At 55.5% G+C, this 21838-nt stretch overlaps 2 protein-coding genes across 2 annotated transcripts; both read left to right on the top strand.

Moving 5' to 3' along the window:
• Positions 1–373: 373 nt before the first annotated feature.
• On the top strand, positions 374–7070 carry ERF (ETS2 repressor factor). The gene is made up of 4 exons (XM_080909060.1): positions 374–504; positions 4764–4998; positions 5348–5463; positions 5552–7070. The coding sequence occupies exons 1-4, from the start codon at positions 483–485 to the stop codon at positions 6832–6834; spliced, it is 1656 nt and encodes a 551-aa protein (XP_080765186.1). The 5' UTR covers positions 374–482; the 3' UTR covers positions 6835–7070.
• Positions 7071–12734: 5664 nt separating this feature from the next.
• Positions 12735–21787, top strand: GSK3A (glycogen synthase kinase 3 alpha). The gene is made up of 11 exons (XM_080908489.1): positions 12735–13141; positions 14695–14882; positions 16470–16553; positions 16679–16789; positions 18201–18331; positions 18424–18530; positions 19276–19373; positions 19463–19558; positions 20132–20318; positions 20569–20661; positions 21135–21787. Exons 1-11 carry the CDS (start codon positions 12859–12861, stop codon positions 21203–21205), a joined length of 1449 nt encoding a protein of 482 aa, XP_080764615.1. The 5' UTR covers positions 12735–12858; the 3' UTR covers positions 21206–21787.
• The last annotated feature ends 51 nt before the right edge of the window (positions 21788–21838 follow it).

The raw sequence follows: 21838 nt of genomic DNA on the forward strand, positions 1-21838 counted from the left end.
AAGAAACTCTGGAGCCAGGAAAGGGCAGAAGAGAGGCAGCAGGTACTGAGTGCTGAAGACTTAAGTTCTTCTGACTTAGAGACTCCAAGAAGGGTCGTGACCCCCAGGACGCCCCCCAGCCCCTCCCTGACCTCTTCGCCCCTTCCGCCCCCCCAAACCCCCGCCGCGCGGCCCCTTTAAGCTAAGAGCCGACCGGTCCTCAGTGGCTGCGCGCCGGCAAGCGTGTGTGAGTGCGCGGGAGGGGGCGGGCACAGTGTCTCCATGGCGACGCGGTGGTGACGTCGCCGGCCGGGGGGCGTGGGCGTCCCGGCCCCGGAGTGCGATATTAACCCGGGAGGCGGCGGCGGGGAGGGGAGAGGCTCTGAGAGGCGAGGCCGGGTGCGGCGGCGAGGGCGTCCCAACGGGCGCGGGACGGGACGGGGCAACGCGGGCGCCTGGAGCAGCGGCCCGGAGTCGGGGCGCCTTGCCCCGGGCCCCCCAGCATGAAGACCCCAGCGGACACAGGTGGGGGCGGGGGCAGCACGTGTGGGGGAGACTTGTTGCCCCGGGAAACCGGGAGGAAAAACTTTGGGTGGGGGCTGAAGGGGTTCTGGGGAGCCCGAATGATACCCAGTTCTTGGGGACCCCCAAGCACTCGAGACCTGTTGCTTCTCGCGGCGTGAGCTGGGGTGCTGCCTGGGAGCCCCAATTCTGTGGATCTTTTCGGAATGGTGTGGGTGCTGCGGGAGCTGGTCTTACCCTGCCGGGACCCGGCAACCTGGCTTCTCCCGGGATCACAGGGTGGCAGAGTCCCCTCCCTGTCGTTCTGTCACGTTGCACTCCGGGGGCCGGGACGTGTGCGGGGCGAGGTGGGGGTTCTGCACAGGGACCCGCTATGCTCGGTTCTGCGCTGCGCGGTCCGGCCCGTGACCTTCACGGCGGCGCGTGCCCAGCCCCGGGTGAGCGGGATACTGGATGGCCCGGAGCTGGGCGTGAGTGGGGAACACGGGACTCGGGGTATGGGCTGCACCGCCCCTCCCCCGTCCGTCTCCTCGCTCCCCCGCCCGGACTGAGTCGCAAAGTTCCAAAGCGCAGCCCGAACGTTCGAAAAAGGAACTTTTTGTTTCCGACCTTAGAACGCGCGGCTTTAAGGTGGCTCAGGGGAGACTTGGGTACCCTCCTCCGGCGCGGGCGGAGGAGGCTGGGAGTTGAGGCGGTTGGGAAAGATGGGGGGGGGGGATGCAGAGGCTCCCTCTTCGTCCTTCCCCCTCCCCGATCCTGCGCCTCTTTCAGCGGGCCGTCTTTTCCCTCCGCCTCTCTTCCCCGCCAAGTTGCTCCTCCTTAAGGGGCCAGGGTTCCCCTCCCCCCCCACCGATCGCCGGGCGGGGGGCAGCAGGATTAACCCCCCCTCCCACTCGGACTTTCCCCCTTCCCCTCCCCCGCCGCCCCCGGGCTTGCACAGGCTGGACTTTGCGCCCGGGCGCGCGGGGGGAGGGGGCCTCGCCGCCCCCTGCCCGTCTGCCCCGTCGGAATCCGGCCCGGGGCGGGGACGAGGGAGGGGGAAGGGGGCCGGGCGCCGCTGTTCAAACTTGTTTCCTTCCCCCGGCGGCGGCCGCGGCTCCGGCTCCTATGTGCGGGTGTGTGCCCCGACCGGCCCACCCACCCCACCTCCCCGCTCGGCGGGTGGGGGCGGCTCTTAAAGGGCTCGGAGCAGGGCTCCGGCGCCTGGGGATTGGGGCTGAGGAGGGGGTCGGGGGTGGGATAGGGGTGCGCAGTGCGGTAGGGTCAGTCACGTGCGTCCCACTTCGTCCCCACTCCCGGACTCCCATAGGCTCCGGGGCAGCAAGGCCCTGGGGGCATCAGGAGCCTCGCCTCACCCGGGGAGGGGACCAAGGCGCCCAGACAACCCCGCCTTGTCTTCCCTCTATGTTACGGGCCTTGGCTTGACGGGACCTGTAGGGCCACTGTAACCCTGTCTGGGGTCCCGGTCATGTGTAGATTCTCATGGGAAGGCCGGGGACCAGAATGGCCTCGAGGTCGGTCTGTTTCTCCGACTGCGGGCCACTACTCGCCCTTCCATCCGATCCTCCATCCCGGCGTTTCTCTGCTCCGCCGTGGCTGTTTCCCACTTCCTGTTTTCTTCCCGGCTCTGGCGCCATCGAGGTCTGCCTGGAGTGGGGGAGGTGTTGAGGCCCCCCGGGAGGCAGACGTATTTTTTCCTCAACTACTACCTCTCCTATCTGACCCCTATATTCCTATAAAAAAAGTTTAGGCAGGCATGTTAAGTTGGGGATTGTTTCCCAGAACTTATGCCCCGACCCAGGCTTGCACAGTCTGGGATATCCAGGTGTGCCTTCTGGGACCCAGCCATTACAGCCCTTCCTGTTTGCAGCCACCTCTACACCCTGTCTGCGCCGCGGGAGCCCTTCTCTCAGTGCAGTTGCTTTCTTCCAGCTTCACTGGACCCCCAGGCTGGAGAGGTCTTGCACCCTGAAGCTTTTTTGCTGCAGAGCTGGTGTTTCCGTGATTTAAGCACGTGGACCCGTATACAACACACACATGGTCTCCTTGCCCGTGCCTGGCTCCTGGCTCCAAGGCCTGGGGAACAGAGCCCCATTGAGACACCCTGACGTCACCCCCACTCCGTCCCCTCCCCAAAGCTGGGAACAGGCCCTCGTGTATGCTGTGTCCGATGAGGAAAGCCGGTTCTAGGGTGGTGCTGGGGTGGGCCTGGGCATGAGGAGGGGTCTCTGCCAGAAGTAGCAGCCAGGGTCCAGGCTCTGGGGGTGGTGTTTCTCAGGGAAGGAGGTTAGCAAGGGGGCCTGGGACAGCTCCCAGAATGCGGGCTTGAGGCCTTTCCAGAGCCCCCCCCACCTCCTTTCCGAGTTCCCTTTGTGTTGCATGTAGTCTCTCTCACTCCCTCTCTTCTGCAAAGTTTATTTTTAGCCTCCTGCTCCCCCGCTCCCAGGACTGTCGCTGCACACACGTTGCCTGGTTACCGGGACACGGAGGCTGGGGCTGGTGGGCTGGGAAGGGTGGCTTTAATTTTGGGGGGAGGGTGGAAGTCAGTACACCCCTCCACCTCCGGATTGATGTCTTAGGGGCTTCAGCCCCCCTTTTGGGACAGGGAGCCAGATTGGAACTGAGATGGGAGAATTATTGAACTTCATGCTCTGAAGGGAGCCAGGAGTTTTTTTGGAGGTGGCTCCAGGGTATGTGTAGGGGGTGACTTGATTACTTGGGTTCCCGAAGACCCTAGTACCCCAAGGGATATCCCAGGACCTTGGTTCTCTATATCAGGACAAGGATAATGGGGTGAACACCTGGGTTCCCAAGAGAAGGGTGAGGCTGTGGATGCTGGGAGTCCTTGGAAGGGGTTGTCAGGGGTTGTCATGCTAAGATGAGGAGGACTACCACCGGAGTTAAACTCTGGGCCCAACATCCTACACAGCTGGACGTCCTGTTCTGGAGCCTGGCAGTGACTGGGTTGGTTTGAGGTAGGGATTTCTGAATGGGGCGTATGGACTAGATGGGAATGTTGAACAGCCCATCCCTTTTTACCTTCGACTGACTGCCTGTGCAGGGGAAACACTGAGTTATGCATTGGGTAAAGGTGGTCTCTGAAGGAGGGAAAGGAACCACTCAGATTTCAGATTGGGTTGAGGCTTTAGGGAGGTTGAATCTTGCACAGCCTTGCTTGCTTTCTGTTTGAATTGGACCCCGCCCATTTTTAACCATATACCTTGGTCTTCCTTCTATAGTGGCTCCAGGGCCCCTGATCTGCCTCCCCCCCCCTTCTGTGTCTTCCTCCCCTTTCCCTCCTCCCACCCCTCCATTACCGGCTGCCTAGTGCTGAATTATTGATGGCCCCTGATTACCCGGGGGTTTGGGAAATGACAACAACCGCAGGCCCCCCCACCCCAGGCTGCCCACCCCCCTCCAGGGACCAAGTCAGCCCGCCACCAACCTCCACCCAAGGTTAATGCTGGGGGGCGGGCCAGCAGGTGGGCTGGGAGTAAGCTGAGGATGAGAAAGCAGAAGAGTCAAGAAGATGACAGTTCTGAACCTGCTTGGGCTCAGTCTAGGCCAGTCCTCTCCATCCAGGTCCTAAGGGTGGACCTGGGGAGGGTATTGTAGCTCAGAAGGTCCAGTGCTGTGGGGGCTGGGGGGGCTCTCAGACAGTCTGGGTTTCACTCTCGAGGGAAGACAGAAGCCTCTGTGTGTGCAAGCGCTGACCTCATCGCCAACCAGCCACCCCACCCGGCCTGGTCCTTTTAAGAAAAAAAAATCCTCTCTAGTCCTGGGTGGGAGTAGGACCTTCTATAACCTGAGAAGAAAGATCATACGTGTTTCTGACAAGAAGACCACAGAAGCCGAGAGGCACTGTTACCTTGGAATGAAAGTTGGGGTACACATTAGGGGCTGTGCCCCATCCTGCTGGCCACGTGTACCCTTTTCTGCCCCTCCCCCTCACTCACTGGCAGCCCTGCCCGCCATCCTGGCTTGGTGCCTGGCCCCCTGGCACTGGCCCCGGGACCCGCCGCCGTTGGTTTCCTGTTTCTCCCGGTGTCGCTGGAGCAGACTCCAGCTTCCCCTCCCAGCTTGCTCCTGTCTAGCCCCCTCATGCTGATGCACACACTGTTGTTCTCTGATTTGGGTCTTCATCTGGCTGAGAATAGGTCCTTCTTGATGGTGGAAGACTGAGGGGTGGGGCAGGTTGTAAACTCGAGAGCCCCCCACCTTGGCGTCTTGACCCCAGGCAACTCCCTGTCTCCCGTCCCTAGGGTTTGCCTTCCCAGATTGGGCCTACAAGCCGGAGTCTTCCCCTGGCTCGAGGCAGATCCAGCTGTGGCACTTTATCCTGGAGCTGCTTCGGAAAGAGGAGTACCAGGGCGTCATCGCCTGGCAGGGGGACTACGGGGAATTCGTCATCAAGGACCCCGATGAAGTGGCCCGACTCTGGGGGGTCCGAAAGTGCAAACCCCAGATGAACTATGACAAGCTGAGCCGGGCTTTGCGGTGAGAAGGGGCTTTGGGCCCCAGAGGACATATGTGGCAGGTCCCTATGGTTGGAAATTCCTGGTGCTCGAGGACAGGTTTTGGGTTTAATGTCTAGTTAGCTCTGATACATCTTCTAGTTGTGTGAACTTGGGCAAGTCCTGGCCATCTTGTGAACGTATAGGCCATACAGAGGTGTCCCAGGCAGAGAAATGTCGTCGTCGCTGGAGCCTCTAGTGTGGTCCTCACTCTCTGGTTACTTGGTTGCTAGGCTATTGGGTACCCTTTTATGCATGACAACCAGCCGCACATCATGGTGCTGGGTCCTGTGGAGGGTAGTTTGATGCCCGATGTTATTTTATGCCCACAGCTATTACTATAACAAGCGCATTCTGCACAAGACCAAGGGGAAACGGTTCACCTACAAGTTCAACTTCAACAAACTGGTGCTGGTTAATTACCCTTTCATCGATGTGGGGCTGGCTGGTGAGTGTTCGGCAGGGCGTGAAGGGAGTGAAGAGGTTGGGTCTTTCTGTGCTCAGGGATCATGATGCCAATTCTTTCCTTTCGTCAGGGGGTGCCGTTCCCCAAAGCGCCCCTCCCGTGCCGTCGGGTGGCAGCCATTTCCGCTTCCCTCCTTCAACGCCGTCCGAGGTGCTGTCCCCCACCGAGGATCCCCGCTCTCCACCAGCTTGCTCTTCATCCTCCTCTTCTCTCTTCTCTGCTGTGGTTGCCCGACGCCTGGGCCGAGGCTCAGTCAGTGACTGTAGTGATGGTACATCGGAGTTGGAGGAGCCTCTGGGAGAGGACCCCAGGGCACGACCTCCTGGCCCTCCGGAGCTGGGTGCCTTCCGAGGGCCCCCGCTGGCCCGCCTCCCACATGACCCTGGTGTCTTCCGTGTCTATCCTCGGCCCCGGGGTGGTCCTGAGCCCCTAAGTCCCTTCCCTGTATCACCTTTGGCTGGGCCTGGCTCCCTTCTACCCCCTCAGCTCTCCCCAGCCCTACCCATGACTCCCACCCACCTGGCCTACACACCCTCACCCACGCTGAGTCCTATGTACCCCAGTGGTGGTGGGGGCCCTAGTGGCTCAGGGGGAGGTTCCCACTTCTCCTTCAGTCCGGAGGACATGAAACGGTACCTGCAGGCCCATACCCAAAGCGTCTACAACTACCACCTCAGTCCCCGCGCCTTCCTGCACTACCCAGGGCTGGTGGTGCCCCAGCCTCAGCGCCCTGACAAGTGCCCACTCCCGCCCATGGCACCGGAAACCCCGCCGGTCCCCTCCTCAGCCTCATCTTCCTCTTCCTCCTCTTCATCCCCGTTCAAGTTTAAGCTGCAGCCACCCCCGCTAGGACGCCGGCAGCGCGCAGCTGGAGAGAAGGCTCCCGGAGGCACCGACCAGAGCGGTGGTGGCAGTGGCTCAGGTGGGCTGGCTGAGGGGGCAGGCGCATTAGCTCCTCCACCACCGCCACCTCAGATTAAGGTGGAGCCCATCTCAGAGGGCGAGTCCGAGGAGGTGGAGGTGACTGACATCAGTGACGAAGATGAGGAAGACGGGGAGGTGTTCAAGACCCCCCGTGCTCCGCCCGCTCCCCCCAAGCCAGAGCCCGGAGAGGCACCAGGAGCAGCCCAGTGCATGCCCCTCAAATTGCGCTTTAAGCGGCGCTGGAGTGAAGACTGTCGCCTGGAGGGGGGCGGGTGCTTCTCTGGGGGCCCTGAAGATGAGGGTGAGGACAAAAAGGTGCGTGGGGGTGTGGGCCCTGGGGAGCCTGGGGGACCGCTCACCCCACGGAGGGTGAGCTCTGACCTCCAACACGCCACAGCCCAGCTCTCCCTGGAGCACCGAGATTCCTGAGAGCTATGGGCAAGGGCCCGGTGTGCCACCCCCACCCACCCCACTCCCTGAGCTTTTGCTGCCTTAACCCCCACGCCCCCCAAAGCCCTGGAGGTGAGGGCAGCTCTCTTTAGTCTCCTCCCTTTCTCTTCCCCCACGTTTTGTATAAAACTTTGAATTTTTTTTTTTTTTAATGGTAGGGTGGGTGGGTGCTCAGAGCTGGGAGCTAATCTCTTCCTCATCTCTGGGTTTCTGAGTTCTGGGCAAAGTGGTGGTGGGGGGTGGGAGGGGGGTGTTAAGGGGGGGCACCTCCATTCTGGGGATTTCTATTTGAACAGAGGCTTTGGCCTTTAAACCCAGGAACTTTTTTTATTACAATCGTAGGAAGTAAAGCCTTGTCTCCCTCCCTCTTCTCTGCCTCTTACCTCATCCCACCCCAGCCCCTCCCCCAGCCCTAACCCTGCCTTCCTTGCCCCTCCAGGGGCTGTGAGTGCCTGGGTTTCTTATACCCCACAAGGTTGCAGCAGGGGCAGGAGGGACAGATTTTATAAACCAAAAATTCTGTGGGGGGTGGGGTGGTGGGGTGGGAGGCAGAGGAAGGTGAGGGGTGCCGCCTATGGGCCACAAATCTCTACAAGTGCCTGTTCCCTACACCACCCCAGTACTGGTCCAGCCCCTTCATGCCCACCCCCAGCTGTTCCTAGGTCTGGCCCATGGGCAGGTGGGTCTGGGGACAGGAAGGGGGGGTCCCTCAAAACCAAACTGGAAGCCCCTCTCTGCCTCCCAGCTGGGGCCCCAGGGGTGGGCTGGAGGGTTATGGTCAAGCCTTATTCTGTATTGGGAATGGAGGGTGGGGTGGGACTTGAGGGGGCTGCTGGAGAATGTATTCAAAACAATAAAACTTTGGACCTTTGCGTGTAGTCATCCATCCGAGGTGCTGGGTGCAGCCACAGTATCCACGCAGACTTGGCTTCATTCGGGACAGGTCTAGACACCTGCTTCCATCTGTGGCCAGAAGGCCTGACTCCACCTGAACAGGTCAACTAGGCCTGGGGAGTTCCTGGCCTGCTTTCAGATGTCACAAACCTCAGAGCGGATGATTAAGGCTTCTGGCTTTCTCTAGTCTTGTCTTTCCTTGACTGGTTCCTTATCATTCCATCTGCCTCCTGGACCCTTAACATGACCCTGCTGTTCCTGGTTCTCTTACCTGAATTGCCTTTACCCTCCAGCTCTGGCTGCTAAGCCACACCCATCAGGTCTTCAGGGAAGGAAAGGTCCTGTATTTTGAAACAAGGCTAGTATCCTGCTCATCCCCCCCAAATGTACTCGAGGAGGCTTTTAGGTTATCTCCGGTTCCAGGGGATCCAGCTTCTGGCACCCACACAGTTAATTCAGATTCTCAGAAATTTTAAAGTTTATATTTATGCAAATGAATGTTTGGCCTGTGTGCATTATCCGTGTTTCATCTTGTGTGCTGTGTCCGAGATGGTCGGAAAAGGGCGTGGGATGCCCTGGAAAGACAGAAAGATGGTTGTGAACGGTTAAGTGGGTGCTGGGAACCAATCCTGGGTCTGTAAGAGCAGTGAGTGCTCTTAACCACCAAGCCACCTTTCTAACCTCAATAAAGCTAAATCTTAAACCTTGGGGGAAGAAAAATGGTAGTCTTTGTCTCACCAGCACCCCCTTCCGGGCCAGCAGTTTTTGAGAGGGATTTGTTACTTTAGATGGTGACTAACCTGCTGCTGTGTGCAAAGTAAGCATTTTCATCCCCTATTTCCCCCAGAACCCCATGAGACGGTTTCTTTGTGTACCCTGGCTGTCCTGGAACTCTTGACCAGGCTGGTCTCAAACTCACATCCATCTGCCTCTGCCTCCTGGGTACTGGACATTAGGAAGGCTGAAGGGTTGTGTGGGCGTGCACTCACTCACACGCACACACAAACCGCCCCCGCCCCGGTACCTTTTAGTTCTTTATGCATTCAACAACAAAGGGTTTCATCAGACTTGCCTATGGACCTAGAGTTAAGCTATTCAATAAAGTAGCTCTTTAATCTGATGCCTTAAAACTGGATTTTCCAGTGGAATACCAAGAGATCCGAATCCAGATCAAGGGATCTGGGAGCTTGGAATTTGGTTGATGAGTTTATAGAGCTAAGAAGCCAGGAGTTTGAAGAGCTGAGTCCTCAAAGATAAAACAATCAGGAAGAGTTCAGGCTCTGCTTGCTTGAGGGTACAGGCCCCACCTGGGCTGTGCAGGTGTGATGCCTCAGGCCCAGAAAGGGGAAAGGGGGTCCCTCAAGGCCATACAGTTGCTAAGAGATGAGTGGGGATTGAAAACTCAGGGCCTGTTGGACCTGCTTCCCTATAAAACTCCACCTTGCGCAGCCCTGAGGGGGAAGGAACATCGAACTGGCAACTGCTACCCACCCCTGCACTTATTCAGCCCTGAAGTGGGTGTTCCAGGATGATGCTGACCAGGACTGGGAGACTGGCAGGAAACGGGCTTCTGTGGCAGCTTGTGGGCAACTGCTCCCTCTCCTGGGTGATGTAAGCCATTCCCTGGGGTGGGAACCACTGGGTTATTTCTGGAAGTCGGGATGAGACATATCTCCTGGCAACACAGATGCAGCTGAGTTGCTAGTGGGGTGACACAGAAAGGCGGATGTTGTCATCGCAAGAAGGAAGCAGGACTGGCTAGTAGCCTCAGCAGAACCCCTCAAAGTTTTTTTTTTTTTTTTTTAAATCTCCCCTTAAAATGGGTAGGGTTCCTCTGTGTAGCCCTAGGTGGCATAGAGCTCACACAAGGAAACTAAGCTGGCCTCAGAGATCCCCCTGCCCCTGCCTGCTGGGATCAAAGGCATGCACAAGCCCCTGCTGGGCCTTCAAAGCATTCTAATCACAAGGCTCCTAAGTGTTCAGCTTCAGAAGCCCTCCAGAGGACAGGTCACGATCTAATCAAACTTGTTGACCCAGATTCTGCCCGTGTGGGACGTCACAGGGTGATTTTTGGCCTTGAAAAACAGCAGCTCCTCCCGTTTTTAATCGCCCACCTAACTCCATTTGGAGGTCTGGAACATTTCCTGCAAGAAGATGCCCTGAGTTTAGTTTGGTGGTACATGCCTTTGTCCTCAGTACAAGGAAGGCTGAGGTAGGTAGGTTACTGCTAGTTTGAGGCTAGCCTTGCTACAGAACAAGACCCTATTCCTCCTCCTTCTTGCAGGCTGCTCTTCCATCTTGATTTTTCAAGACAGGGTTTCTCTCTGTAGCCTTGGAACTCTATAGACCAGGCTAGCCTTGAACTCAGAGGTCTGCCTGCCACTACCTTCTAAGTGTTAGAACTAAAGGTGTGCACTACCTTGCCAGCTAAGATCCTATTTCAAAAGAGAAGAGACAAGGGTTGGAGATGTAGTTCAGGTTGTCGAATGCTTGCATAGCACACAATTCTCCTCACCGTAAAACTCTCTTGACTGTACTAGTCTGTAATCCGACGCACTACAGGCAGAAAGATGTCTTCTGCTTCACAGTGAATTTGAGGGCAGTTTGGGCCACATGAGACCCTGTCTCAAAAGAAACAAAAATGAGACACATGACTTTGGTCCTGAGATCTTTGCTTCCAACCAGAAAGTTCTCCATAGTCCTTTCACGACATTTTACAAATGAATCCATTCCAACTAAAATCCCAACAAATTGCAACAGCTCTCCTCCCAAGTACCTACACAACTGGCTCTCCCAAAGTCTCTTCCTGAAGTTTCTTAGCCATCCCCAAATGCATACAGGCTGCTCAGAGATTTTCCTTCATAGCTTTCACAAATAGCCCTTGAGATTTCTCCATAATGCCCCAACTGTTTTGTACTGCTTATAGCCTATCAAAATCTTTCATCTCTTCATGGGTCCCCATAAATTCCTCCAAACATCTTTAGGACCCTCTTAGATACTCGGAGAGATTTTACAGATCGTCTCTGCCATTAGCCCTCCAGTGCCCCCACAGATCTCAATGTCCACTGCGCCGGTTTCACGGGTTCTGGCGGTTAAATAATCTGATCTTTCCTGCTACACAACCCAGTGAGATTCTTTGGTCCTATACCTTGGGGCTTGACTTTACTTTTCAACTCTGAGCAGCCGTCAGAGGGCGGCAGCCACCATTCGATTGTGTTACTCCAGAAACTCCCTCTCCAGTCGAGCGTGGTGTCTGGAGGCTTTGCAGAGAGGGCGGAAGTACCCGCGCTTTGCCTTCTGGATAACGTAGTCTTCAGAGGAATTAGCCGTACCTTCTGTCTCCGTTCCGTGGCCACTAAGAATTGCAGTCGGGAAATGACCAAGCGACAGGACTTTAGGCTTCAGAAAAGCCCGAGAGAGAGAGAGAGAGAGAGAGAGAGAGAGAGACAGAGAGAGAGAGAGAGAGAGAGAGAGACAGAGAGAGAGAGAGAGAGAGAGAGAGAGAGAGAGACAGAGAGAGAGACAGAGAGAGAGGGAGGGAGGGAGGGAGGGAGGGAGGGAGAGAGAGAGAAGAGAAGAGAAGAGAAGAGAAGAGAGAGGTGTCTGTGTGTGTGTTAGTTTCCTACTTTGGAGGGACTTTTCCCGGGTACTAATTGGTTAATGGGAGACTCAACATTCTCCGGAAAGCTGAAGCTTGTAGCCGGCTCCCTTCATCCTTCATTTGGATTGTCTAGAATCCTATAATTTAGTGAGAGTAGACGCAAAAATATTGGGTAGGAGTTCAGGATAGACATTCTCTCTTTTTAAATCCTGCAGCTCATCTTCTTGGTCCTGACCATATGGCTATGGGAAGGTAGAATATCCGAAAACAAATGTTCTGAGAAACGGTCGAGACTGTTTACTAAATTGTTTACTATGCTAAATCCTTTGAGAATGCAAGGAGACGTTTTTTCTCTTCTCTATATGTGGCCACCTGACACTCCTTTTTCCTGCACTCCCTTTTCGGTTTAGATGTTAGACCTAGGGACCAGAGGAGACATTGTAACATATTACAGTGCCCCCCCCCCCCACTCCCCAGCCCCCCTCCCGAACTGTCGTCCTTAACCTTTCACCTATACTCTCAGCCACAGTACTCCCTTTGGACTACAACTCCCACCAAGACCCAGAGCCTAGCTTCACGAAGAGTCCACAGTGGATTATTCCCAGCATGCTTTTGGTTGCTGGTAGCTCTCATCCGCTACGTCCATGGTAAGGCAGTGTTGAACTTCATTTCCCAGAAGACACCAGGCTCACTGAAGCGCCGCGCTTAACTCTTGGTATTGACTACATTTCCCGGAAGGAACTGCGACGCTGCTAACTGGATAGCGAGAGCGCGATGCTTACTCCATTTCTATTCTATGCCTTCCAGTTACAGTATGTACTTAAGGTTTGAGGGTCACCCGAGACTTCATTTCCTATAGTGCTTTATTTAACCGTTCCACACCTGCAATGCGGTGAGGGCGTGGTGACGACTTCATTTCCCAGTGTGCCTCATAGCTGGAGTACTAAGTATTCACGGGTGCGGACTCAATTTCCCAGAATGGACGTGGTGCAGGAAGTCACCGGCTGCCCAAAGACTAGGTGGATTGCTGAACTCAATTTCCCGGCGTGCATCAGATTTGGATGCTGCTAGGTATTGGAATAGATAAAATTTCATTTCTGAGATACCATAGGGGACTTGTTTTGTCTCAGTGTAAAGAGTGTGTGGCTCTGGTTGTGTTTTTCAAAGTGCTTCCAAGTTGGCTTTTGGCAGAGTCGGGTGACATTACCCAGGACTCTATTTCCCGATGTGCAGCGCGAGCCGTCACACCCCGCCCCCAGCGATCAGCTTACTGAGGTCTTGAGAACTCCATTTCCCGGCGTGCTGTGCGGGTCGAGGGTGGTGACAACGAAGCCGACGGCAGAGGGACTTCATCTCCCGGCGTGCCCCGCGGCGGGCGCTGGGCCGGAGCCGGAGCCCGAACGGCGCGGCCTGGAAGAGGCCGGAGCCCAGGGGAGGCGGCGGCAGAAGCAGCGGCGGGGGCAGCCCAGGCAGCCCGAGCCCCGCGGCCTGGGCCTGCGCTCGGCGCCATGAGCGGCGGCGGGCCTTCGGGAGGGGGTCCTGGGGGCTCGGGCCGGGCGCGGACCAGCTCGTTCGCGGAGCCAGGCGGCGGAGGCGGAGGTGGTGGCGGCGGCCCCGGGGGCTCGGCCTCCGGCCCAGGAGGCACTGGCGGCGGGAAGGCGTCAGTCGGGGCTATGGGTGGGGGCGTGGGAGCCTCGAGCTCCGGGGGTGGCCCCAGCGGCAGCGGCGGAGGAGGCAGCGGTGGCCCCGGCGCGGGTACTAGCTTCCCGCCGCCCGGAGTGAAGCTGGGCCGTGAGTACTTAGGGGCGCCCTGTGGGGTGGTGATCTGGGTTTCCCAAGCGCATCAAACGGCGATCAGATCCTTTCATGTGCCCAGATAGAAGCTCGAGGTCACAGTGCTTCTTCAGGCCGGGATCTGAGCTTTCTGTCTTCCAGATAAAGGAGTTTGAGGGTTACCATCACTTGGAGTTTAGAATCAGAATTACCAACACCCGAGAAACAGAGGTCACAGGTCCTATTCTTCCAGTTATCAAGGTCTCGAGTACTTGACGACGTTGCCATCACTGGAGAATAGGATCAGAGGTCATAGTTACTTGCCAGTGGGGATCTAGGATTGTTGTCCCCTAAGAGACAATATGATTGTTGCTACCATCCTGTATGAAAAGGGGGCTTTTCGTTTCCTTTCCATCAAAAACGGGGGTCTGGGTTGAATATCCTTTAGAAACACCGATTCAGGGTTATTAATGTTCCCACAGAACAGGGTTTAAACGGTAAGGCCTGACATTACCAGCTAACCCACTGAAAACATGTAGACTTGTAGTCAGACCTCAGTGATGGCAGTAAATAATCAGTTTATAAACAAGAACCGATTGGGAATTAACATGGGCTTCTAATCAAGCTCATTGTCAGTTCTCTTTTAAAATGAGGTTGGGGGGCAGGGCTCTTTAGCATAATGGACTGGGGGGGCACCAGTCACACTTATTATAAAATTTGGTTCTGCCTCTGAAAAATATAAACAGACATATAAGAGTATTTTCCAAATAACCCTCACTGCCCCCCCAATTGAATTTGTTGATAAGTTTCCTAAAGAGAGTGGGCCCCTAAGCATGGCACCTAGGTTTGCCGCTACTCAGAGACAAGGAACTCCACAGGCATCACGCTGGACTGTACCCAGCAGTTGTTGAGGCAGCTATTCTGTTCTCAGGCTCGGTACTATTTTGGAGTACACAGAGGCCAGGCCAGTGCCCATAACAATGCAAAGTACTTGGTAAGAGTGACAGACCTCCAGCCCTCCGGTTCCTATCCCCAAGTGACAGTCAAGACAATGGCTTCTCAGACCAGTCCATTTCTGTTACTCAGAAGCTCTGTCAGGAAGGATTTAGAAGTCAGTGCTCTCTGGCTGTGAGGATTGACAGTGTTTTCCTGAAGAAGGAATACCCCCATAGTTTCTGCTCCTTTGTGTGGAAGATGGTACCTTGTACCAGAAGGTAAAAAGGCTGGGGAGCCTGGTGTGTTGGTGGTCCCCCCACCACCAAGTGATTTCTCTGCTATTTGCTGGAAGTAGAAATTTGTAGGTGCTTTATCCACCAATGGGAAGTAAGTTTGAATGTTGGTTTCCTGTTATATGGGAAGGCAGAATTTAGGGTTTCTTGGAGGAGGCTCTAGGACCTAACCTGTCCCCATGCCTAGGTATTGAACCCAAGGCATTGGTCTTGTGTGTACAGTTTACTCTACCACAGAGTAATCATCGCCCCATCCCTACAGTGAACTGAACAGCTTTCCCTCCTTGGGCTGCGGTGGCTAGATAGGAAAGATCAGAAGATTGTATTCCCTTTGTTCGTTAGGTGACAGCGGGAAGGTGACCACCGTGGTAGCCACTCTAGGCCAAGGCCCAGAGCGTTCCCAAGAAGTGGCTTACACCGACATCAAAGTGATCGGCAACGGCTCATTCGGAGTAGTGTACCAGGCACGGCTGGCGGAGACCAGGGAGCTGGTGGCCATCAAGAAGGTTCTTCAGGACAAAAGGTTCAAGGTAGCTTGGGTAGGCTGGAGGGCTGGGCACTGGAGTGACTGCTGAGTGTGCCCAGCAGTAGAGCTGGAACAGGGAATTTCACGTTCTCAATACTATCTCTTAGCGTGTGCACATGTGTGATGTTTGTATGTAAGTGTGGCTGTCATGTGTGTACCATGGTCTGTATGTGGAAGTCAGGGCAACTGTTGGAAGTTGGTGGTTCTTCCACTGTGGAATTCAGGGACTGGAGTCAGATCTTCGAGCTTATGTGACAAGTACATTTCTGTACCGAAGCACCTCACCCGCTTGAGCCTGGGTTCACTGGGACTTAAGCATGGGCCCAAGAGGAGGGGGAAGGAAGAGGATGGAGAGGGACATTCCAGAACAGCTGAGAGCTAATGTTTACTGGGCATGTCCTCAGTGTACATGCTTGACAGGCAAGTTTCTAATTTAATTTACCTGAAGAGTCTCTGAGGGCAGGCACTGCCGCCGTCCCTGTTTTAGTCAGCAGAAACAAAGCTGCGTTGTAAGGCCCCTTCAGGAAAAGGCTGTGGCCTGTTTGACTCACAAGTCCTCCTCAGCCCCTTGGTCACATCTCTTCAGAAGAAAACGTGGTAAGGCTGATGCTGGCAGCTCTGCCGGTCATGCAGAATGGAGCCCAGCCCTTAACGGTGCTCACTAAGCCACTTGTCTTGGTGCAGGGCTGTCCCTGGAGGGAAGGGTGCTCTGTCAGCTAGCTGAGGCCTAGGGGACCGTAGAAAGAGAAGGAGAAAGAGAGGGAAGTGCAGGGATATGTGGTGACTGGAGAACTGTGCCAGTCTAGATGGGGTAACTGGGCCAGTGGGAGCTCTTAGGCAGGAAGGACTCTGGGGTGTCAGACCTTGGTGGAGCTGAGCTGCAGAACTGAGAGTGACCTAGGGAGAGTTCTGAGGCCCTAGAGGACTGGACATTGGAAATAGTCCCTAGTGCAGCAGAAGATGAGATTGGAAGTCTGGAGTCTCAGATCCAAGGTAGAGCTGGGAGTCCCCTACACTTCCAGGGAAGGTGACGGGCAGGGCGAGCCAGGCAGCCACTGCCTCTGTACTGCTGCCTCTGCCAGTGTTGGTGATGCCTGTGTGGTCTGAGTTCTTTAGCTTTGGTATGTGCGATTGAACTAGCTAGATCCCTAGCACTCTCTGCTTTTGAGACAGAGCTGTACTGAGTTGCCCAGGCTGTCCTTGAACTTGAAACCCTCCTGCCTTAGCCTTCCGAGTGGCTGAGATTACAGACCAGCAGCACCAGGCCTAGGTCCAGCAAATTTTTCAAGAATCTGAGGATTGGCTTTATGAAGGAAATAGTTGGCCTTTCCATGTCTCCAGTAGTCAGAGAACTTCTAAAAAACAGGTTAAAGTAATAAACACACTGGTGGCCCTGGACTGACCCACCCATAGACCTGTAGCTTCCATATGGGGGGAGGGGCCAGGAATGAAGTAATAACTCCCCATCTTCTGCCTTGAGTTTCGAACACGGAACAGTTGCCATCTCTATTAGCAGACATAAGTGTAGGGTGGAGGTGAGGGTACTGGGGGGAGGGGATTGGATGTATTGAGACCTCCCTTTTTCCTCAAGAACCGAGAGCTGCAGATCATGCGTAAGCTGGACCACTGCAACATCGTGAGGCTGCGGTACTTCTTCTACTCCAGTGGAGAGAAGGTGAGTCCACATTGTGATGCTAGCCACTTCCTGCCTGCCTTTCCCAGAAGACACTGTGTCCCTCACTGTTCCGTGCACTTTCCCTCTTCCCTTAAAATGCCTCACATCTCTCCTTTGTTCTCCAGAAAGATGAGCTGTATTTAAACCTGGTGCTGGAGTATGTGCCCGAGACAGTGTACCGAGTGGCTCGTCACTTTACCAAGGCCAAGTTGATCATCCCTATCATCTATGTCAAGGTAGGCCCTCAGAGCCAGGGACTCTGGGGCCAACTGTGTCTATGGGGTCCTTCATCTTGTGAGTTGGTCCCCATCCTCAGCTCTGTAGCTTGCAAATGGGTTTGGCTAAGCCCAGGAGAGGGCCAAGGCCAAAAGGGTGGAAAAGGAACTGCTCCATACAGTAGGACCAGTGTCATGGGGGTTGGGGTGGGTGGGAAAGCATGGAGTGGCAGTAAAGATGTGCCAGAAGAGCCGTCAGGCCCCTTTCCCCAGATCACCTCTGGCTGGCTCTTTGTGGCTTCAGCACCGTGCCTGGGTAAGCTGCTGTTCACATGCTGGGAAGGGAGCTCTCCAGCTGAGAGCCAGGCCCTGCCTCTGCAGAGCTGTTTAGCAGGACACGGTGGCACATACCTTTTGTCCAGCACTCAGTAGCAGAGGCAGTAGGGAGTCTTGAGTTCAAGGCCAGCCTAGTCTACATAGTGAGCTCCAGGCTAGCCAGGGCTGTTAAGAGAGACCGTCTTTAAAACAGAGCTGAGGAGCGGCTGCTGTGGTGAGGGCCGTAGGGAGTGCTGGGAACTGACAGCCCTGTCTGTCTGGCTTAGGGCTGAGAGAGATGAAGGGATGCTGGGAGAGTGTCGTGCAGGCACAGGAGGGGCAGAAGCAGTTAGTCTATATACAGCAGGTACTGGCTTAGGTCAAACTCCAAGCTACTGACTGTGTGTAGTCGTGCATACTTGTAATACCAGGACTAGGGAAGCTGAGGCAGGAGGATTTCAAGTTCAGGGCCAGCTTGGAATCCAGTCTTTCACCCTGTTTTGAAAGAAAAAAACCCAGAGAGGTTCCATGGGTAAAGGTGTTTGCTGCTAAGCTCGGGGACCAATTCCTGGGCCACAGCTGATGAACCTGCACCAACATGTTCCAGTTGCCACCTGTGGTCTGTGGCACATGTGTAACACTTACAATCCAGAGGCAGTCATGCACACACATCAAAATGTTAGACAAATTAAAAAGTCAGAACTGAAAACCTTGCTTGGTTCTGGTCAGTAGGAGTGGGGAAGGCAGAAAAGCTGGAGCCTGCTGTGCATGGAGCTGCTGGCCGCGGGCGGGGTGGGGCCGAGGCCTTGCAGAGCTGGTGGTTTTGGTGGGAGGGAAGCAGAGCGCCTGTGTTACAGCAAGACCTAGTGTCAGTCACCAAGTCACCACAGGGTAACTAAAGCAGTTCCTCATGGGGGCCAGCCCAGTGTCACCATGCCATCCTCGGGCTTCACACACGGGCCCTGGGGCCTGTCTTCCTAAGTCTTCATGTGATATATGATTGCAGCAGGCATTAAAGTTCGGAGGCCATGGGGCAGGGACAGTGGCATAGAATGAGCCGTCAGTGTGCTCTGTGGGAGGCTGTGGGCTGGAGCTGAGCTGTGCCCTGCCCTCCTAGGTGTACATGTACCAGCTCTTCCGGAGCCTGGCCTACATCCACTCCCAAGGTGTGTGTCACCGAGACATCAAGCCCCAGAATTTGCTAGTGGACCCTGACACTGCTGTCCTCAAGCTCTGTGACTTTGGCAGGTAGGTCTGACCGGCAGCCTGTGGGGCGCCTGAAGGGGTCAAAGAGCCTTGAGCTTGGTTTCGTGCTTAACCCTGAACGTCTCTTCCCACAGTGCAAAGCAGTTGGTTCGGGGGGAGCCCAATGTGTCCTACATCTGTTCCCGGTACTACCGTGCTCCAGAGCTCATCTTTGGAGCTACAGATTACACCTCATCCATTGGTCAGTTAGGGGAGGGGCTGGGGAGTGACAGGCTTAGTGGTTAGGGCCTGCCGTCTGTCCTTTACTGGTGGCTCCCAGGCTGAGGAGGCTGGGACTGTTGCATCTTGTTAGAGGGCTAACCAGTAGAGCACCACTGCTAGCAGCTTCCCAGGGCTGGGATTTCAAGTCTGACTTGGCTTCAGAGTGCACCTCCAGTCAGCCTGTTCTCATTGGAGGGAAGGGGCTGGCAGTAAGCAGATGGTTAGCATAAGGGCACGGCCTGCTCCCAGGGCCTGTCTTCTCTGTTTTCAAGGGCGGCGTTACCCTCGTCAGGCTTGAGGGGAAGGCTGAGATGGAAGGAAGGGTTGGAGGAGGATGTCAGTCTGAGGAGCTGGTGAGGTCCTCAGGTGTGAACTTGTACTAGTGCAGGTAGAGCGGGGAGGGGTGAGCAGGCCAGCAGCCAGGTGTGAACAGCTAGTTCAGGATAGAAAGCTCTCCTGTGGCCCAGAGCACAGCTGCCAGTTGGCAGGGTCAGGCCTGTGCTAGTCTAGAGAGAAGTGAAGACGGGTTCGAAGGATTCACCAGGTCACTCACCCAGGGCATGAGGGCTGTGAGCACACCTGGGTGGACAGCACAGCTGGGCCAGGTGCCTTCTGTTTGAGACCGTTCGGGAGCAGTGCCTTGGGATAGCTATAAGCAGTGCTGGCAGAGGAGTCGGCTTGGTGGCTTTGACCGTCTAGTGCTAACCTCTGCCCTTCCCCTTCAGATGTGTGGTCAGCTGGCTGTGTACTGGCTGAGCTTCTTCTCGGCCAGCCCATCTTCCCTGGGGACAGTGGGGTGGACCAGCTTGTGGAGATCATCAAGGTGAGGTCCAGGGCAGGGACAGAGCCAGGGAAAGCAGGGGTGGGCCCAAGGAAAGGGCCTTTGTCTCAAACCCCCACTTTCCTGTACAGGTACTAGGAACGCCAACCAGGGAACAAATCCGAGAGATGAACCCTAACTATACAGAGTTCAAGTTCCCTCAGATCAAAGCTCACCCCTGGACAAAGGTAGGGGCAGAAATACGGACTTGCATAGCATGGCTGAAGGGCGGGTCCCCTTGGAGACCAACTGCTCTGGGGACTTGGCTTAGAAATCATGGTTTGCAGAGTTGGAGCTGGCTCAGTGGTTGAGAACACTTGTTACTCTTCCCCAGGACCTGGGCTGGATTCCCAGCCCTCACACGGCGGCTCACAGCCATGTAAGCCCAGCTCCAGGGGGTCCTTACAGGCACGCATGTGGTTAACACAAATGTGCACAGGCAAAACATTCATATACATAGGTAAACAGATCAACAAAATAACAATAAATTGTGGTGGGGTAGTCTCTGAGGTTATCCAGGGAGGCAGTCCACACCGGAGATTGTGAAGTTTATAGAATTTTAAAGGTTGAGAACTCATAGGTAAATACAAGATTTCCATTTATATGGTGGCACGTGCACATCAGGATTCACAAGTCATGGACCCTGAGCCATCTCATTGTGTCTGTCTCCTTACGGGGAGGTGGGTGTTTTGGGAGCAGGCTGCCAGAGGGCACACAACATGGGTGTCACAGCACCACTCACCCGCTGAACTAACCCACAGGTGTTCAAATCTCGGACACCGCCCGAGGCCATCGCGCTCTGCTCTAGCCTGCTGGAGTACACGCCGTCCTCCAGGCTCTCCCCACTGGAGGCCTGTGCCCACAGCTTCTTTGATGAACTGCGGAGTCTTGGAACCCAGCTCCCCAACAACCGCCCGCTTCCCCCCCTCTTCAACTTTAGTCCTGGTGGTGAGCATGGCCTGGGGCCAGTGGAGATGTCTGACGTGGAGAGGGTACAGGGTGGCCCTGGGCTCAGCCAGGTGACTCCATTGTGGCTGGATGCTAGGCCTTTTCCACCTAAGAGTCCTGTGGCTAAAGTCTCTTCCACCTGGCCTTGCCAGTAACTGGGTCCTCGTTTGGTGCCCCACCTAACCCCAACTGGCTTTCCCTAACTAAGTCTTGCCTCTCTTTGACTGCGGTTGTCAATTCCTCTCTCTAGAACTTTCCATCCAACCGTCTCTCAATGCCATTCTCATCCCTCCTCACCTGAGGTCCCCAGCGGGCTCTGCTGCCCTCACCTCGTCCTCACAAGGTAAGCTGGGGAACGTATGTGTCAAGAATCAAGTGGGGGTTGCTGTTGGCTTCTGACATTTGGGGTGGGTTCCGAGTTGTTGACAGGCCAGGAGGCCTGTTCTACACTGGTTAGCACCCAGCTCTACAGGCTGCACTACCCACCTCTGTGGTGAATGCCAACTGCAAGACCAAACGTTTCTTTGGTCTGAACAAATAAAAAGTTGCCCATTGAAAGATTGGGCCATTCAGGGTAAAATCCCAGATTTCCTGTTTCTTAGAGGGAAGATCAGGCTTGGCAGCCATAGGCTGCCTTTCTCCTGGCATCTTCTTCCATGGAGCCTGGCTCCCTGGTGTAAGCCACTTTAGTGTCAAGCTGGCCCTTTGACAGCCCAGAGTGACGGCTGTCAACATCTTGCATAGTGTTTTGAAGCCCTCTCTCTGTGGACATGGGGTGTGCTGAACGGCCAAATGTCCTCCTTCCCTCTCCTTCAGCTCTAACTGAGACTGAGACTCAAGACTGGCAGGCATCCGATGCCACACCCGCCCTCACTAGCTCTTCCTGAGGGCCCCACCGACCACCCCTCCACGTCCATCTGGGAATCTGGGAAGGAAGGGGGTCGCAGCCCATCAAGCTCCTGCCCTGGCTGGGCCCCTAGACTAGAGGGCAGAGGTAAATCAGCTACCCCCAGCATCTAGGCCTCCCTCACTAGCCTCACCTTTGTGGTGGGCTTTCTAAAGAGGATTTTAACTGTTTGTGGGGGAGGGAAGAGAAGGAAGGACGGGGTTTGGGGGTATGAGGACCTTCTACCCCCTTGGTCCCCTCCCCCCCAGGCTACCACTCCTTTCCCCCTCTCCCATGTCCCTTGTAAATAGAACCAGCCCAGCCCGTCTTCTCTTCCCTTCCCTGGCCCCCTGGGTGTAAATAGATTGTTATAATTTTTTTCTTAAAGAAAACGTCGATTCACACCATCCAACCTGCCCTCCCCCTCAGCTGTACCCCTCTCTTGTCCTCTGCTCCCAAGGCTTCCTCCCTCTCTTCATCCCCAAGGAGGGGAGTAGGGAGAGCTCCTGGTGTCTTAGTTTCCACAGTAAGGTTTGCCTGTGTACAGACCTCCGTTCAATAAATTATTGGCATGAAACCCTTCTTCCTGTCTGGCTGCCTGTTTCCAGAGGTGAGGGCTCAGGGTCTGGGATGA

This window comes from Micromys minutus, assembly GCF_963924665.1.
Source record: "Micromys minutus genome assembly, chromosome: 32".
Lineage (NCBI taxonomy): Eukaryota > Metazoa > Chordata > Mammalia > Rodentia > Muridae > Micromys > Micromys minutus.

What these genes read in the sequence shown, in the direction of transcription:
- GSK3A (XM_080908489.1), top strand. Translation starts at nt 12,859, where the DNA reads ATGAGCGGCGGCGGGCCTTCGGGAGGGGGTCCTGGGGGCTCGGGCCGG. An exon ending in TTCAGGACAAAAGGTTCAAG is followed by an intron (nt 14,883 to 16,469) that starts GTAGCTTGGGTA and finishes TTTTTCCTCAAG; the next exon opens with AACCGAGAGCTGCAGATCAT. An exon ending in TCCCTATCATCTATGTCAAG is followed by an intron (nt 16,790 to 18,200) that starts GTAGGCCCTCAG and finishes CTGCCCTCCTAG; the next exon opens with GTGTACATGTACCAGCTCTT.
- ERF (XM_080909060.1), top strand. Translation starts at nt 483, where the DNA reads ATGAAGACCCCAGCGGACACAG. An exon ending in AAGCTGAGCCGGGCTTTGCG is followed by an intron (nt 4,999 to 5,347) that starts GTGAGAAGGGGC and finishes TTATGCCCACAG; the next exon opens with CTATTACTATAACAAGCGCA. An exon ending in CATCGATGTGGGGCTGGCTG is followed by an intron (nt 5,464 to 5,551) that starts GTGAGTGTTCGG and finishes TCCTTTCGTCAG; the next exon opens with GGGGTGCCGTTCCCCAAAGC.